The 18,659-nt window shown below is 31.1% G+C and overlaps 2 protein-coding genes and 1 long non-coding RNA gene across 4 annotated transcripts in view; 1 reads left to right on the top strand and 2 right to left on the bottom strand.

The window, feature by feature from the left end:
- LOC143046238 (uncharacterized) overlaps positions 1-2,623 on the bottom strand; it is a 30,924-nt gene extending 28,301 nt beyond the window's left edge. The window contains exons 1-2 of the mRNA XM_076219287.1: positions 2,447-2,623; positions 429-485 (exon numbers count right to left, since the gene is read on the bottom strand). The gene's annotated coding sequence lies outside the window, so the exon portion shown is untranslated. The remainder of the gene's footprint in view (positions 1-428; positions 486-2,446) is intronic.
- Positions 2,624-9,016: 6,393 nt separating this feature from the next.
- On the top strand, positions 9,017-18,659 carry LOC143046240 (uncharacterized). Of its 2 annotated transcripts, none has more exons than XM_076219288.1 (5): positions 9,017-9,173; positions 13,380-13,538; positions 15,019-15,141; positions 16,517-16,675; positions 17,533-18,659. In XM_076219288.1, exons 2-5 carry the CDS (start codon positions 13,392-13,394, stop codon positions 17,602-17,604), a joined length of 501 nt encoding a protein of 166 aa, XP_076075403.1. In that variant the 5' UTR covers positions 9,017-9,173; positions 13,380-13,391; the 3' UTR covers positions 17,605-18,659. The 2 variants fall into 2 exon arrangements, with proteins under 2 accessions (XP_076075403.1, XP_076075404.1); XM_076219289.1 differs by having other exon boundaries at positions 9,072-9,179.
- Positions 9,386-11,364, bottom strand: LOC143046241 (uncharacterized). The gene is made up of 3 exons (XR_012969106.1): positions 10,788-11,364; positions 9,563-9,819; positions 9,386-9,426 (listed from the first exon to the last, which is right to left on the bottom strand). It is a non-coding gene; the product is annotated as an uncharacterized LOC143046241 (long non-coding RNA).

Below are 18,659 nucleotides of genomic sequence, written 5' to 3' on the forward strand. Positions count from 1 at the left end.
AGAACACAAAATACATCATAGAAAACTAAAGACAGAGCAATCCAAACCCCCACAAAAAGACAAGGCAATAGAACACAAAATACATCATAGAAAACTGAAGACATAGCAACCCAAACCCCCACAAAAAGACAAGCAATAGAATACAAAATACATCATAGAAAACTGAAGACAGAGCAACCCCCCCCCCCCCCCCCCCCTACAAAAAGACAAGCAATAGAATACAAAATATATCATAGAAAACTGAAGACAGAGCAACCCAAACCCCAACAAAAAAACAAGCAATAGAACACAAAATACATCATAGAAAACTGAAGACAGAGCAACCCAAACCCCCACAAAAAAACGGGAATTATCTCTGGTTAACCGGAAAGAAAAACAAATCCTGCTCAACTCTAAATTGATGAAAATTAATGTTAATGTATGTTCACCTTCTATTTCCACAACTGATCATTGGGTACTGGCGTTAGTATCTGATGTCTCTGGCTCTGAAACGAATACAAAGAAACATAAATCTTACATACCATAATTGTCAGTTAGTTCTTATAATCAAGTAAAAAATTCATTAATGACTGTCACAGTTTTAAATTTTCTTCTGAGTAAGTTGCTTTAAAGTTTGAATCTTGTTTTAACCTTTTCTGAACATAACTTATACAATATATAATTACGAAGATACACGTAATGTGTTTTGAAGTCTGAAGAAATTTAACATATAGTTTAAAATAATACTCACCTAATTCTGTGAAACATAATAACTTAGCTATAGACTGATATTTGTTACAGTGTGTATTAAAAAAGTTATAACAATTTAACTACCTATTCATTTAATTGTGTTTTTTTTTTTTATTATTTTACTTGGTGTAGTGAAATATTTTCTTTTTTCTAATTAGGACAGTCTTTTTTTTTTTTGTAATGTGGGAACTATTTATGAATATAGAAGAATATATATAGGTTTTTCTGTAAATGAAGTTTGCTGTCTGACATATTGACATGCACCTGTCTTTTCAACTATATGAAACTTTTTGTCAGAAACGCTAAATGTTAACATTAAAGAGCTTTGTAATTTTATGCTGCAGCAGTAACTTTCCATACTAACTTAGACTATCCCTGGCTGCATTAACAAGAAATATAACCAAAAATCAAGTGAAAAGACTTTTAGGCATTGAAGCAAATAAATGACCAGATTTATAAGTCAACTTATCAACCATGGTTTATATCAAAATGTCGATCTGTATTTTAAAAATAATATTATTTTAAAAAGAATTTGTTAAGATCAAATTGAAAATGTAATAATTCAAGTTACGTAATTCCTTTTCACACACAAAATCAACATTAGCTAATGTTATAAAGCGTTTCACACTGGTTTTATAAGTATTTAAATGCGATAGTTTATTTATCCTACAATACAAGCACAAAACGTATTACCCTATATTTTGTTGAAAGTGGTCATTTCTTTCGGGTATTTAAAAAAGTAATTGCTTTTGTAATCCAAACAATATTATGCAATTGGAACTAAATTAAAACTTAAGTAGAGAAATTAAAGTCCCACAACCGAACTTGATCAATCGTGATATAAACTTTTAAAATCAACTGAAATTGACCACCTACAACTAATATATGTATAAATTCTAGTTTGTATCTTCTACAAAATGTCCATCATCCAACTGCAAGGGAGAATGTCCACAAAGCTGTTTTATTTAGTCATAACAATTGTAAGATTTCCTTTAATAAAGATTTTTACATCAAAACATATTGGCAATATTGACCAGAATAATCACAACCATATAATTGTATATAAAAATGGCATAAACATGGCATGATTGTTGTGTATCAGTATTTATCAAAATGGTTTAAAGAGAGTAAAGCTAATACAATGGCATTTCCATTTAATTTGAGTCCTCAGTGAATATACTTGCATGGATTTTAGTGTCATTTATGACTTAGAACAGACTACGTGAACAAACTCCCTTGCATCTAAGAACTTCAATACAAATCCTGGACCCTAATAAAAAATAAACCATAAATACCAGTGTCGAAGAACTTACAGTCCAGTGGAAAGTAGTTTAAGATGTCTATATCTATACATAGAAACAAAATTAAACTATGCTTCGTTTGAAATATTATAATCTTTTTCCTAAGGTTGAGCCTTCTTTTCCTGTTGTTCAGGTTCATTCAATTACTAATTGCATATCTGACTTCTAGAAAATTATTTAAAGTAAAAAAACTCAATAAGAAAAATAAATTAATGATGTGCTGTGAAATGCTTGGTAGAAAAGTGAAATAAGACTTGAACTAGGATATCTCTTTCGTTAATGTGTGAGTTTTGAGGTGAGTTTGCTTTAAGAAATCGTCGCCTAAACTATTATTGACTAAGGTAGAGCTATAACAACAGAGCCATTCACACCACAATAGCACTACAACTAAAGCTCCATGCCACAAGGAGTGGTACCTTCTTGATAAAGTGAACGTTTGTAATAGTTGTGATGTGAATAAAAATTGGTTGTTCGTGACGCTGATGGTATTCGTGTGGGATACGTATTGGTTGTGTGCATGGCAGTAGGTGTGGTATAAAAGCTGGTTATTCGTGTTGCCGATGGGGTACGTCTGTTTCTCCTTGTGGACCAATAACTACCTGTGTGATGCTGTTCTGTTGTTTTTGGTCTATAGACGTTCATGATTAAAGCAGCATCGGTTGATTCAGGAACCTCATCTCTTGGCCCTGGGAACCTAAATGTAAAATTCTTATGTTATCGACGAAAAGGCTAAGATAATATTTGAATCAAAAATCTATTTTTAGAGAAAATCCTAGAAATTAAAACTCTCTTTAGTAAATTAAGTTTTTTTCATTTAAAATGGTGAAAGGAGTATGTCCGGTAAGGGCCGATTTTGGTCTCAAATTTCAGAGTCATCTCCCAAAAGATTTTGGACACTTTTAAAACACTTAAGTGTCTAAATCATTTTATTCAATTAGTTTATGTGAAAGATTTTAACTGATTTAGTCATCGAAAACGCTCCGAATCAAGCTCAAAAATGAATCAAAGAGCAGAATGCTCTGAGGGATTCGATTGCCATTGTTTTCATTGACACAATTATTTTCAAAACTAATTCAACTTCTTCTTGTTGTCTTGTCTCCGTATAAGCATCCTTTATAAGGATCACCTACATGAGTTTAGCGTATAAAGGAAGCATTTGGAGCCTGTATCGGTACAGATTAATGTGAGCATTTACCTATACAATTCCCCAGCCAGGCCGTGACGGGTCTTTATATATATTACCAGAAAGTTAACCTTCCCGAAACATAATACAATATAACAAAATAAAATAAAACATACGAACTCACACACTCACCTGATTCGCTGAGTCCTCAAAGTATAAAAAGTGTATTTTTTTATGTATCAAATATCCTTTTTTTAAATATCTGTGCGTTTTAAATGAATAAGGGTCACCCCGGATGCCCACATATAACGTAATCTAAATAGTTACAAAATATCCAATCCCGGATAAAAGTATGTGAACAATATACTTAGGCCTATTGTGTTTTAGTTTTGTACTATCAATTCTTAGTTTACTTTCCTCAGCAGTCATTGAGACTCAGAGAGAGAGAAGGTATTTAACTTCGTATCTTACATGTATCACCTATTTTCCTACGTTAATTCTAGGAGGAATCCCATTCTTAACTCTTTAAATATTTAATTTCCTTTGGGTCAGTGGTCATGACTTCTTTCCGTACACATTCATCGGTTTAAATTGCGATCGTTTTTAATATAATACGACGTTATCGACAGAACAAGTTTATTTTTCTGAACGTGTTGTTTTGATTTAGAATTCACGGAAGTTACTTCCGGAAGGGAGACAACTCGAAACGATAATATGGAAGACTCCATTTCGCCTGAAAGGGTGTTGTAGTTACTTTTACGATTTTGACTTCATTTATTTTAATTTAAATGATGCATATGATTTAAAATTATGCAACAACAATAACCCTCAATAGCAGACATGCATAGAAAGGATCCCATGAGTTATAAATTAATCAATTGAGTGGGGAATCCAGAGCAACCATTCAATCTAATACCCCTTGAAGTCAAGAAAACTACCATGCGCATAATTACCTAAACAAACCCTGAAGCAAGAACGTATATTAATTAAACGACCTAGATGGTTCTCTATTTCTTTATGGAAGTACATTATCAAATATCAGTTTCATAACAGTGACATATACGAAAAACTCCACTTCAGTTCTTATATGACAGAAATAAATTTATCGGAATTCAGCGAACTCTCGCATTTTTATCCCAACTGGGGAATTCCCTCTGACGTGTTTCTAAATTTATAAAAACACTAAATATAAATACTGCTTAATTCTGATTTTCCGTGTTGTTAAAAACACGCATATAAGTCAAGGGAAATATCAAACATGAAGATTGTGAAAAGAACATTATAGGAAAGTTGTTTAAGTTCAATAGATTGGTTTGTTTTTACCTTTTAAACCAAGACAATCATAAGAATCTGAGATGTTCCTTAATGTTTAGAATAAAAAGGGTTGACGTGAGGGCATGATACCCTGAGCCAATCCCATAAGTCTACAGATTGCTTGAAAGCAATCGTATCCAAAAAAATCTATCAAATATGCTAAAAAATGTCACTTTTCAGATGGTTTTTGTCAAAAATGAAAGTGGCCGCTTCCGTGCTCATCCACCACCTTTATGTATGTTATGTTTTATCATCAAATACAACTTACAATTTCAATATTAAGAATGAACTCAAATGCGGCCACTTTCATTTTAGACGGAAACCCTCTAATTTTAACTAAAATGCTAAAATTGTGATGATTTCAGTAATTTAGCATGACTTAATGATTATAGTATCCGATATATGTGCATTGTACTATCAAAAACAGACCATATTTACGTAGCAGAAGCATTCTTCTTTCTAATAAATAACTAAAAAGTTTACATTTTAACAATTTTATAAAACTGCTATATTTTGGGGCCAAAAAGGGGTCTTACTGGACCTTCTCCAAATACAAAACCATTCTTTTGAAATTATGACTAATTGCGGTATTGAGTATTTAGATACAAGAATATGTGGTATCAGAGCCAATGAGACAACTTTCTTTCCAATATCATTTTGCGTTTTCAAGGCGGTTTTTTTTTTATTATCAAAAATTGATTTTGCTCTGCGCTAATAACACTGGAAACCTACCATGCATTTTGATACAGATGTGAGTGTCGATCTTCACAGGCTTGTCGAAATTCTCCGAGCTGCAAAATAAATACGTTTTATTGCAAATTATAATTTGAAAGACATGAAGCTCTGAGCTATAACTGGCAGTACGGTTACAAGAACAAAAAGTTGTAATTATATATTAGCTAATTATATCACTGGGAAATATTTATTATTGTTTAGTCCTTGTGCAAATCAAAGCAAGGCTGCTTAAAATCTAGCAGATCATGTCTCCCGTTTGGAGACAAATACATGTAGTTACAAATTTCCTTCATTGCAACAGCCTCAGTGCCTAGATTTAGATAAACTTCCCCTAATTCCGCGGGTTAAACATTGATATAACGTTGATCGTACGGAAACAAGCGATAAAGATGATAATAGTGATGACTTAAATGAAGCTTTTTTTTAACTGCAGATAATCACCAGATTGAAATGAAGTGGCAGTAAAATACAAGTTTACCATTATCTGTTTTCCTGTCCGAGACACTTTCCAGTCGGTGCTATTAGGTATTCCCCAGCCAACTTCCCCAACTTTACTAGTCCTTGGCCTGTGGAAAGGTGTTCCTGTTGCAGGTCTCCACAGGTAATCAGTCTCACTGGTGCCTTCTCTGGACATGGTCCCTATACCGACCTGTCTGTGCTCCTGATTGACAGTCATCAAGTGATCTTTAGTAGCATCTGGACCTGAGAAATTGTGTTAAACTGGTTTATTTATAAGGAGAAATTAGATGACGAGGCAATGGCAAGTCTTGATTATTTTTTCTATACTGATTTTCACAGAATTCGACCATTTATTAAAGAATTGTAATAAATTTCACCAAATTGCATATATATATATAAAAGAACAATTAGCTGGCGTTGCATATGATTAATTTTGAATAAACGAATAGTTGATTCTGTAAACTGTTGCTAATTAGAGAGTCTTCTCTTGTATTTTGAACCTCAAACTGCATGTGTGTAAATATTAAAATCTGTACATATTGAAAACTGTCTTTCGGATAAAGCAGCAAAAGCGTCGATTTTAGACCAGACACGAATTTACAGGGATATAATGCATAATAGTTCATAACACTAAATCTATACATGCGCTTGACAAATCTAATGCAACTAACCTTACAGTCTTTTATTGTTCTTTTCCTATTCTAAAAGCTGTAGACTGAGATCCTAAACATGTGGCAGTAGTTGCAAATTAAAGTACATTTTTTTTTTTGTATTTTCAAATTCTCAAGACTTCATCAACTTGTCAATTTTATCTTTAAGTTTTGCAATTTATGAAAACTAAATCTTCCTCTTCGTTGCAGTAAAAAAAAACTTTAAAAAATCATTCAAATATTTTTCAACCGAACACCCTGTCCATAAATCTGACTGCACTGTCCCGTATTTTCAATGCAAAAAGTAAACTAGTTAATCAGAAATATGGATTATATAAATCGTAATGGCATACGGGATAAAGGCATACTACATAAATATATACGGGACACACTAGCTGTGACCACTTTGTTTTTTTGTTAGTGATGGATAAGACTGGCATTATATTTCAAATCTGACAAAACAAACAGATTTTTATCGGATTGCAGAAATGCTGTTAGTAAACCTCTCCAAAGAGATTGTCAGTGGCCGTTTTCATTTTTGACCGTTTTATATGATAAATACTTGAATTTTGGACTTTTGGTTGCTGAGTTTTTCAATTTGACTTATATTTTAAGTCAACTTTCTCATTTTTTGACATGATGACTTGGACCTTCAGTTTTAATTTGACGTGAGTGTTCATGTGAACCTTCAAAATTTGAAAACTAAAATTTTTAAGAAAATGCAAGTAAAACACTTCTATCGCCAAAACAATCAAATTATAAGTGAAATCAAAGACATATTATATACAATTCTAATGCAACAACGTGTGTAACGTTCATTTTTATTGAATAACGTCACTTATTTACACTGGCATCAATTGACAATACAGTAGTTCAGGGAAAGCTTGTTCGCGACCTAGAATTCTGAGTGGGTCAAGCGTTTAATTAAAACTCATGCGAGAATATACGAGATTTGGTTGAACTGGGGGCAAAGTCATATATGGTACACATCAATATTCGGTGTTTAATAGGCGTTTATTAGGACGCCTGCCGCTTTCCCGTTTACCTGTGAAGTCGTTGAGTGTCATCTGTTTTTTGTTTGTTTATGTTTATGTGTAATAAACTAAAATAAGTAATATTTTGAAAAATTTCGGGACATAGTGTTATATGCCGTCTGCGCTTGCGCGTACGTCCCATAGCATCAATTGTCAATTGATGCCATGTAAGAAAGTGACGTTATCCAATCAAAATGAACGTTACAAACGTTGTTGCATTAGAATGCCTGTTTGATATGCACGAAAAAGGCTCCGTACTATGATTTTACGTTTTTTGTGTTTCTTTGTAACATATGACGTGGCTCTGTACTTATGCATCCCGTCATGTGTTATGGTAAAATGTATATATGCACTCTAGTGAAATTTATGACTTGTTGATCTTGTTCACGTAGAAATTGCACTTCACCAAATTGTAATTTCTATTTAAAAAAAAAATCATCAAAGACACCAGACATAAATACGAGCATTTCGTCTGCATAAGACTCCTCAAAATGTATGTATATTTGTATTCTTGTCAGTATTTTTTTTTTTTTTTTTTTTTAGGTTAGGGGGTCTCGATTTTCTTTAAAGTTTACTGTACTCAACCTGTCTACAAGATATCAAATTAAGTACTTGTGTAAGGGCCCAGTGTTTGAAGCAGTAATAACAAAAGAAAAATCAATGAAACGGGTATCGGAGACTTATTTAACACAGCAGTCTCAGTTGGTACATATATAATATTTATAAGTACTTAATGGATTATTTATTATATGGCAATAAAACTGATAAACAAAGTACAACTAAAATAACAAAATTAAATCCAAGTGGTCTCCGCATAGAATTGATTTTGTCTAGGCCACACAATACCCATTTAATGAGGAAATTGTTACTTTAATTTCCCTATAAAATAATATTGTGCTTTCATAATATCATTTCAGATCAGGTTTAAGGTTTCATTTCAACCTTAAATGATCTTAAATATTGTAATTGTGAGATCAACGCAAAGATAATGGGTCATAGCATAATCACTCAGATTTACTTTTATTTAAACTCGATAGCAAAAGAAATTTCTACTAAATTTTACTCTTATGGAACAATTTACTGTTACATTACATAAAAAAGATATATATATTACTAAAAACTGTATTGTTTTTAAAATACAAATTACCGAATTTGACTTTTGTAACATTTCATCTTGTTTGAACAGAAAATTGTGTGCCATGTTGTATATGGACCTTTTGAGTCTGAAATAAATTTCTTTTATAAAATAAATAGATATACCTAAAAAAAAAAAAAAAAAAAAAAAAAAAAAAAAAAAAACTCCGTTGTACCAGTCCTCGCCGGTATTTTACACCTTTATTTTCAGAATAATGTTGATCAATACTATTCAATTGATTTAATTTTTTTTTTTTATTTCAAATTATTTAATGTTGTTATTGTTGATATAGGCTAAATTTGTTATTATTTAAGCATAATTTTTTCCCAGACATTTAAAAAATAATAAAAAATATGTAAATTTATATTTAATTTGAAATTCTAATGTCAGTAATGAAGTCCAACCTGTAAATAGCATTCTTCCCTTCCATGGTTCGTTGCTGTCAATGACATTGTATAGATCTTGTTCGGTCGGCATCGTTGATGATATAGATGTCAACAGTCGTGTGTCAACCACGTTGATCTTCAGTTGATAAATCCACTTGACAACATGACGCCCAGACGGTTTCTAAGGAAGTAGAGTTTGTTCGAGGCTATACGTAAACATCCGGTTAGATACCAAAAAAGTGAACGTTTTGTTGATAGAAATTCATTTTAATTTTGTTTTGATTAACATACAGACGAAAGTCAGAAGGTAAAGGTGAAATTAATACATTTAACAGAAATCGATAGAATAATTCCTTTGAAATAGTCTTTAACAGACTACAATCTTGAAATCTAAAATTTTAGATGAATGATGTTTGGCCAAATTATGTCAGACACGTGTGTTTTAAACTGTGAGTTTATGATAGGAAATCCTCGTGATAAAGAAGTCGAATTGACATTATAAAAATAAGATGTGCATATGATTGAGAAAGAATTTATAACATTCTTTTATTTTATGGGTCCTAGCTAGTCCAAATGATTATGATGTCTGGAAGGGCTAATTTTATTTTTTTCTTGGACGCCCGCCATAGAAAGGTCGAAGGAAGGCGTCCTGGAATAAAATTAAATAACCTTGCCAGATGTCATGATTATTTGGACTAGGGTCCTAGCTAAATAACTAAAAAAATTTAAGTTTCGGGTAAAATTAAAAAGTGAATCTTGGTGTGTTTGCCAATATTCTAGTCCTATAACATATGACTTAGCATTCTTATTCAATTTTTAACGTTTTTATACTGATATTTTCATTTTTTATTTTTTTTTTAATGCAATGGCGGGTGGCACATTAATAGTAAAAAAAATATCAGAACAGTAAATAGAAATAGTAAATAATGCCCCCGAGGTCATATGTTATAGGACTACCAATATCCCAGAGGAACCAGTAATGACGCACCTAAGGTTGTGTTTGTCCCTGCATTTAATCAACCATTTAAAAGAAATAGAAAAACGGAATGGAATAATAGATTGATTACTTGTTAATATATTTCAATCATTAAACAGTAGATATTTGAAATATTAAAACCAATACAAATCATGTTTGCTAAGATTACAAACGGACTGTCAAAAAATGTTGGGTACCAGTAATGACGCACTGTAAACAAACCAGTAAAAAACACTTGTTCGTGCCTGATAATCGAAAAATTGCTTCAATCTGGATTCTTTAAAGTTAACACTGTTCAACAAATTCTATTTTATTTACAACTTTTTAAATTTTCATACACTTTAATGATCATGGGGCAAATAGAACAAAATTTTATAATTATTTTTTTTCTTTCAATTTTATCATAAAATTGTATAAAATTTATGAAATTGATATATATATTCCATATATTTGAAAATAAAAAGTAATTGCATTCATAAAACAACAATGACAATAATACATATATCGATGTTTACCTCATACATTGAATAAAAAAAAATGATAAACCATATAAAATTATATAAGCGACAACCATTTGTTCTACTGTGATTCCCGCTTAAATGTAAAACCATGTCACATGACAGTCATGTGATTTCAAAAAACACAAAATGGGGAAGCATGTGGTTACATATTTTTATTGGCCAAAGTGGATGTAGGACTGATAATCATCCAGGGAAGGGTAGAATGTTTTTGGCCTTAATAAAATGGCGGAATTTGCATCATCTTTAATATTTTAAGTAATAATAACATTTCTGGGCAGAGTTTAAGGCATCTTTGTTGTAGTCAGATGACCTTCACCAACATGTTATGTACGGTAAATGTTGATGACGTCACGGCTTTTGTTTAGAAATATAAAACCGAAAAATAAATCGGTGCGTCATTTCTGGTCCGCGTCAAAACAGGTACCAAGACGATATTCGTGTTCTCATCCATTCTTGTTCACTCCTATTATCGTTCACTCTTTTCATGTTTGAAAATGTACATGTATGCACATGTTTATAAATTATTTGCATTGAATAATTTAGTATTTTAAACATGCTTTAGCTGGTGCATTGCTGTAAAAAATAAATAAATAACTGGAAGTGACATTCTTAAAGTGTAAACAGGGTTTTCTTTTGTGAACAATTTTAAATTTGACGAAATGAAAAATGAATAATGTTGTTATCAAAAACTAAGTCATTCCTCTCCAAGATTTGTAAGAGAGAGACAACAGATTTCAAACTCGTCACAAACAGGCCTGGGGTAATGGTAATTTGTAATTGTAATGCATTGTAATATTACATTTTTTGGATGTAATGCAAAGTAATTTGTAATGCACATTTTCTGCATTACAATTACATGTAATGTAATGATTACTTTAGTTAAAAATTGATGTAATGCCTCCATTACAGTACATTACTTTTCATTACAAATTGGTAAAATAGATAAAATTGAAGAATATTGTATAATAAAAATAAAATATTAACAAAAACAAAAGAAAGTATGGAATAAATTTTTTGTCACAGTTAATTACTGTATTAAATAAATTACATCAATTTTAAAACACACATTAAGGTAAGAAATATAAAATGGTAAAAAATATCAAGTCTTTGATCTTGGTTTCTGATATTTGTTTAATATGATATGGGAATATTTTGGTGTTTGGTGGTCTATGAAAAATCTTATAAAAAAAAATTATCGAACAAAACTATATAGATCAATGAAAAAAATATGAAGATGAAAATTTCATAATTCTATACACACCTTACATGTATTTCAATGAAATATTGAATATATCAAACAACATTTTTAAACCAAACTGTGGTTTGGGTTCTGTCTGTGTTGTTATTTCACCTAATTTAATATCACAATGTTTTTATTGCAATCAAATCTTCTCAACTTATGTTTGTCCTCACAGAACCCTTAGGCATTTCACAAGATAATCCTTTAATGACACATTTATTATATCCCTTTGAAATCCTTAATGATGTCTTAATGATTAAGTGATCAATGTTAGAAACAAAATTATATGATAATTTATTTATTTTTTACCACCACCTAAGAAACTTGAAAGTGACTTTTTCAGTTTCATGCCTCCTACTACTCAATCAAAGGGTATAGACACAGGTACGGTGCAGTACATGATGTTGACATCTACTTGTCTGAGCCATGTGAAGAAATTTCAATCAATGCACTGGAATAATGGAAGTCAAATTCAGTGTGCCTTTCTTCTTTGGCTAATACAGCTATCAAGTATTTAGCCATTTCCCACACATAAGCTCCTGTAGAAAGGCTTTTAAATATTGCCGGAAAGGTGTACAGAACTGATTGCTGTTCTCTTAATGGCATCACATTTAAACCACTTATGATGATAAAGTGCAATGGACATATTAATTAACCAGTATTTGAAGTCTATGTACCTAACACTGTATACATATGTACATATACCTCTGTTTTTGAAATGCTTTTTGTTTTTATATTGAAAAAGTAATGTGTAATGTAATGCATTACACAGGCAAAGTAATTGTAATGTAATGCATTACATGTGAGAAAAAATGTAATTGTAATTGTAATGGAAGAATCACAAAGTAATTGTAATGTAATGCATTACATTGCAATGTAATGGTCCCAGGCCTGGTCACAAACTGTAAACTATATCATGTATATAATTATCTTCTTCTTTTTGTTATGGCCTGGCAACGAAGTCAATCATTCCACAACAAATGAGTTACAGATCAAGTTTAAGTTTCATTTGGATGATTCCGCTTCGATAATTTTTGCCAAAATTTAGGGATTACAACTTTGAAAATTGTTGAAAATCACACTTATACAGACTTTTTTCTATATGCCTCCAGATTTTGAGCTGATTTTTTATATGTGAGACTACCATCATGTTTGTGTCCACATGTGTTATTGAAATTGCAGATTTTTCAACTTTTTGAGACGGGGCCATTCCTGTCGCTTAGACATATCTAGTTTTGATTTAAAACCTTTTTTTTATTCAACAACAATATATCACATGCTGTTAAAAACCTTCATTCTTTTACTTTTACCAAGCTTAGGCATTATACCAAATTACTTATACACATGTAATTGTTATAGGGTACAAGCTAAATCAGCACAGTCCTATTCACAAAGTCAAATCGGCACCTTGTTTCATCAGCATATTGTCAGCACCTAAAGACAAATTGGTACCTTGATAAGATTTGAAAATGACATGTTCCCTCCCCTTCAACAGGGTTCTCCCTAGACTTTTTGAAGGCAAGGCCAACAATGAGATTCATAGACACATGCAGTCAGAGTTGTCTGATTTAACAGTATCTTAAAAATCATCTATTGTCTGATTTACATGTAACAGTATCTTAAAAAAAATGTGTATGGATTGATCAGAGATCCCTACATGTCATTGTATATATATATATTCTATATTTAAAAGATGAAAAGGTGATTCAGTTTTTACCAATTTTAATATTTTAATAACCAGTACAATGATGTATTATAATTTGTCTTTCCTTATAGATATAATACAAAATGGACTCTACATATCTGAAGAAGCACTTGGGAAACAGTTTAACAGCCTGTTTAGCTGAAGTAGCAGAGAAACGACCAAGGGATCCAGTTGAATATATAGCACAATGGTTATATAAATATATGGACAATCAGAATCATGCTGCGCAGGTAAGAAAAGACTTTGCATTAAGTTATTACATCATTGTACATTGGTTGCAATGAATTACATTGATTTCCCAGTTAGATAAAAAATGATAAAAATGAAAAAAGATAAAAGATAAAAAAAAAACATGGTTATTTCACTCTCTGACGTCATACAACAACAAGACAACTCATGACCGAACAACACAGATAATTTACGCGCATTCGTGAAGTAATGTGTTGTTGAATATTTTTCTCTGTTTGAATTCTTCGATTAGTTATTCTATAATTAAATTGTATAAAAAAAAAAAAAACAATATACATGTATATGATTGAAATCAAATTACATCTTATAAAAAACCCAATATTTATTAATTATGATTGAAATCAGCTCTCATTTAAATTTGTATTTGCCTGTGATCTAACACAGTTATGTTGTAGTGTATTTCTTCTGGACATAAATTTCAAATAAAAAAAAATCGCACCTTCCTTTTCTCCCCTTTCTCAAAAACATTTCTATAGTGTAATGTATTCCTTATGCGATAAATGATATGAAACATAAAGTAAATAAAAGGCCCAAAAAACCTTCTTTAAACATTATTCTTTTGTTTGATCTTTTGAGCATTTGATTAGGACTTTTATCTAGAAATTGACTGATAGGGTCGGTTTATAACAACTTTACTACGACAAAAGAGATAACAGCTTCCCAATTGTCACCTTTTCATTTTTAAACTAAGAGTTCCAAATGATGAAGTTGAAATCATCACTTAAAAATTTTACGTACATCACCAACAGTTGGTTGACCTTATGGAATATCTAGTGTATATAAATGATATCGGATATGTTCCTCATGCTGTAACTACAATCCCGTTTCCATTTCACGAATGGGACCTACAGTGACTACGGAATTAGACGATTTACAGGCTTTGTAATAACATGAGCAACATGATAGGTGGCACATGTGGACCAAGATATGCTTACCCTATCGGAGCACCTGTAATCATCTCTAGTTTTTGGTGTGGTTTGTGTTGTTGTTGTACCCCATTTTAAGACATTTTGATGCATCTGTTGTACATGTATAAAACCAGGTTTAATCCACCATTTACTACATTTAAAAATGTCTGTACCAAGCCAGGAATATGACAGTTGTTGTCCATTCCTTTAATGTGTTTTATCATTCAACTTTACCATAAAGGGACTTTCAGTTTTGAATTTTCCTCAGAGTTCAGTATTTTTGTGATTTTACTTTTTAGTAACAAGTTGTAAGATATCAATTATAAATTGTGTTTTTTTTCATAGACTTTTTTATATTGTTATACATATTTGGTCATTTTTGGTGTTACACAGGTTTCAATGATGCGTCGATTTCCATGCGTCCAGGAAGCATATATACATGTCTTAACGAGAACCCTTGATGTACATGTACAAAATGTATGTGTTGAAAGTCAAATATATTTCATCAACATTTCAAGTGCTTATTACATTTTTATCCTTTCATTAATTATAGAAAGTTAGAGAAATTGAACAATTAGAGGAAGAAAAGAAGAACTTTGTTAAAGATGAGGAACTGAAAGAAAAAAGGAAGTTGGAAGCAGAACAGATTGCCAAAGAAGATGAAGAAAGAAGAAAGGTATATAGACAATCATATTGTAATATATCATAATTAAAACTGATTAATTTCCAAAGTTTTAAGTGAATAACAATTGTTTTGTTCTTAACTTATATCTAGCATGATAAAATAAATAACTAAGCTGAAATAAACAATTTCAATGTTCATATTTTAGCTAATAAATAAAAACTGAAATATTTTTTTATCCGTAATTTCATCTATTAAAACGGTGAAATATGTTACAGGATGCTGTCATTCCTTAATCTATAAAATGTACAGGTAGGATTACAAATTTATCAATCACAGCTACAGATTAATTTACGACCTTCCAACAAGGTATTACACAGGTACATCACTGCAGGGGTAATTACAGTCAGGTGGATGTCCGACTAGTCTGTCTTTTTGTCCCATTGGGACATATATAGGGGCAAGGCTTAAAATGTACTGTAATATATGCAATGCAGTACTGTATGTGTATAGTTATATTTTTGGTTCTTGAAAAAAGTAACATAACAAAAAATACGGTACTCCAAGGAAAATTATAGGCAGCCATATGGCCTTCATAAATGGTTAAAAAACATACTCTAAATCAGCCAAAAAAAGGCCCCAACATGAATCTTTTACTGTTTTCAGTCTGTTTGTTTGTAAGAAAAGGAATACTGTTGTTTTGTAAAGTCATGTTGTAACAAAATATGGGACATCTTCCATCTTTTGTAGTTAAAGGAATGTTCTACAATTTGACAATAAAAAATCGAAATAAAAAAACTTCTTTGTTTTAAGAATTTACAAGAAAGAACTAGTGAATAAATATTTGCAGTCAGTTTGATTTAAATTTGTAAAAATCTGCCACAGAAATTAGAAAGGGCATGCAGATGAAATTTGGCAGTAATCTTGATAACTGTATGACCCTTTATTTCCTGATACATGTAGGTGTAAAACAGTTATTCTGCATAATATTTTTTTATTATCATATTTTACACATCTTTAAGATGATTTCATGTTTAAAGTAGCTAAGACACTGACTATATAAGCTTTGAGTTGGATGATCAGGATGAAAAGAATAATATTGCAGCTTACATTTTTCACCAATGAGCTTTTTATACCCAATTTAAGCTAGGGCATTATGTTTTTCTGTGTACATTATAGTTATTGGTTTAGTTAGTTTAGATAAAATTGAAGTCCAATCAACTTGAAACTTAGTACACATGTTCCCTATGATATGATCATTATAATTTAAAGGCCAAAGTTTGACCACAATTTTTATGGTGCACTAATCATGAACATAGAAAATAATCATTCAGGTGGGGCATCAGTGTACTATGGACACGTTCTTGTTGTACATCTGAATTGTATGTACTTTTTATTTTCATTAAGTTATAACATTGTTTATTCTTAGGCTGACGCAGAGCGAGCATTGAAAGAGAGTTCATCAACTAAACTTCCCCCTGTTATAGAGGCTAATGAACCTGCTGAAGACATGTCAAAGGTCACAGAGGAAACATCAGAACAGAAAACTGATGAAACAGAGAAAAAAGAAGAAGAGGAGGAGAAAAAGGTCAGTTTGTCAGATATTTATGTGAGAATGATTTAGACTGTTGTGCAAATGTTAGTGTGTTTAGCAGGAAAATTATTATACGATGTGCTCTACAGGTTATTTGTCATTCTGGTTTAGTCCGGAACCTTTGATACATGCATTTATTTATATATTTCTCTATTTCTTACACGATTTATCCTTTTCTTGACATATTGATTATTTTTATTTAATCAACGTGTGGTTGGTTTAATCTCAGTTCTTTATTGGTCAAAATTCTATTATGGATGACTTTGAATTTTCTGCCTTTTTTCATGTCGTCACAGTAGGAAATTCAGAGGAAAGCAAGAAAATTCAATCCATAACAGAATTTTGACCAATAAAGAACTGCCTGATGACGTTACATAGAAAGAACACAGCTTTTTGCAGATCATTTGCAAAGAAGGAATAAGTTTGCCTGCATATATTGTTAAATCTTCAGAGAAACAGATTCCACCACCAAATTTCGTGTAATAAGATATTTATCCACTCTGGACAGTTCAGTTTTAAATAATTAAAAAGCTTGGCAAGCCTCTTGTTTTAAATTTAAAAATTTAACTGTCTCAAGCGGAAAAATATCGTATCACACTCATTGCTGTGGTAGAATCTATATTTATTAACAAATGCCAGTTTTCCTGATAAAAGACGATGGTTCTCCCTGGGTTCTCCAGCTTCCTACACCAATAAAAATTACAGCAATATAGATGAGTGCTGAAAGTGGCATTCAACACCAACAATTAATCAGTCAATCATATCTTATGTAGTGTCAAGAACTAATCTTCAATTTAATGCTGTATCATCTTTCCATCTTCGTTATGAATTTTATTTTATAACTTTAACAGGAAGAAGAACCAGAAAGTAAAGAAGAAGACAAGGAAGAAACAGAAGAGAAAGAAGGAGACCAGGAAGATTAATACCAGGATAATACTCACTTTCACTTTGTATCAACATTCTAAATATAGGAAGATTGTCAAATACCTTTTTGTCTTCCTACTACAAGATTAGCAAAAAGTAGACATTTTTTTACACAAGTTTCTGAAAAAAATCAATTGTTTAGCAATTTATTGCATTTTTGAAGAAGTTTTGATTGTTTAAAGCACACAATAGGAACCAAACTTACTTGTTAGTTGGCCTTACTTATTATGTTTGTCATCACAATATTATGTATAGAAAGTAGGGTCAAGTTTATCAAACATGGAGGTTGCCTTACACTGCACTATTGCTCTTATTGAAAATGTAGTAACTTTTTTACATGAGATTAATTTATATGAATGAATTTACGTTTGACATAAAGTTCAATTTGCTTATCTTTTACAAAATATTTTTTTTATTCTAACTAAAGGTTAATTGTCACTTTCTCTTATTTTGAACATGTATTATTTATGGATGTATTTTATCAACCAGGTTAAGTTTTCAGTATTATAGGTATTTTTTAATCAACATATTTCAGAACTGTATGTTTTGTTCTAAGTCAAAAGGGTGCTGATTATTAATTGAAGCATTACTAACAATATCAAACCAGTATGTGCCATTACATATAGATACACAGTCCCTGTCTTAAGTGGCCACATGGATACTATCTTCAAACATTTATACAATGTCCAGCTTGTATAAACTTAACATATTTCATGGAAATCTTTGAAGATGACAATGACCCTGTTTAAACAATACTATTGTTATTTTATTGGGATTTCAAACTTTTGGTAACAGTCTATGTGGATTATTAAGTTTCTATACAATAATTGTTACAACGGAGGCCATATTAGGACAGGGACATCTGTGATAGTATAATTACACCATGTCTTGCCTTTATTTATTATGTATTATTTTCTCTGGTCATTATTTAATCAAACAGTGCTCGTACAATCCTAAAACAGCATTCCTAAATTTTTGATGTGATAAAAATATTTATGATTTGTTTATATGATTTATTTATTGTGAAATTTACAAAATAAATATTATGATTTTA

The sequence above is a fragment of the Mytilus galloprovincialis genome, chromosome 9 (genome assembly GCF_965363235.1).
Source record: "Mytilus galloprovincialis chromosome 9, xbMytGall1.hap1.1, whole genome shotgun sequence".
Classification (NCBI taxonomy): domain Eukaryota; kingdom Metazoa; phylum Mollusca; class Bivalvia; order Mytilida; family Mytilidae; genus Mytilus; species Mytilus galloprovincialis.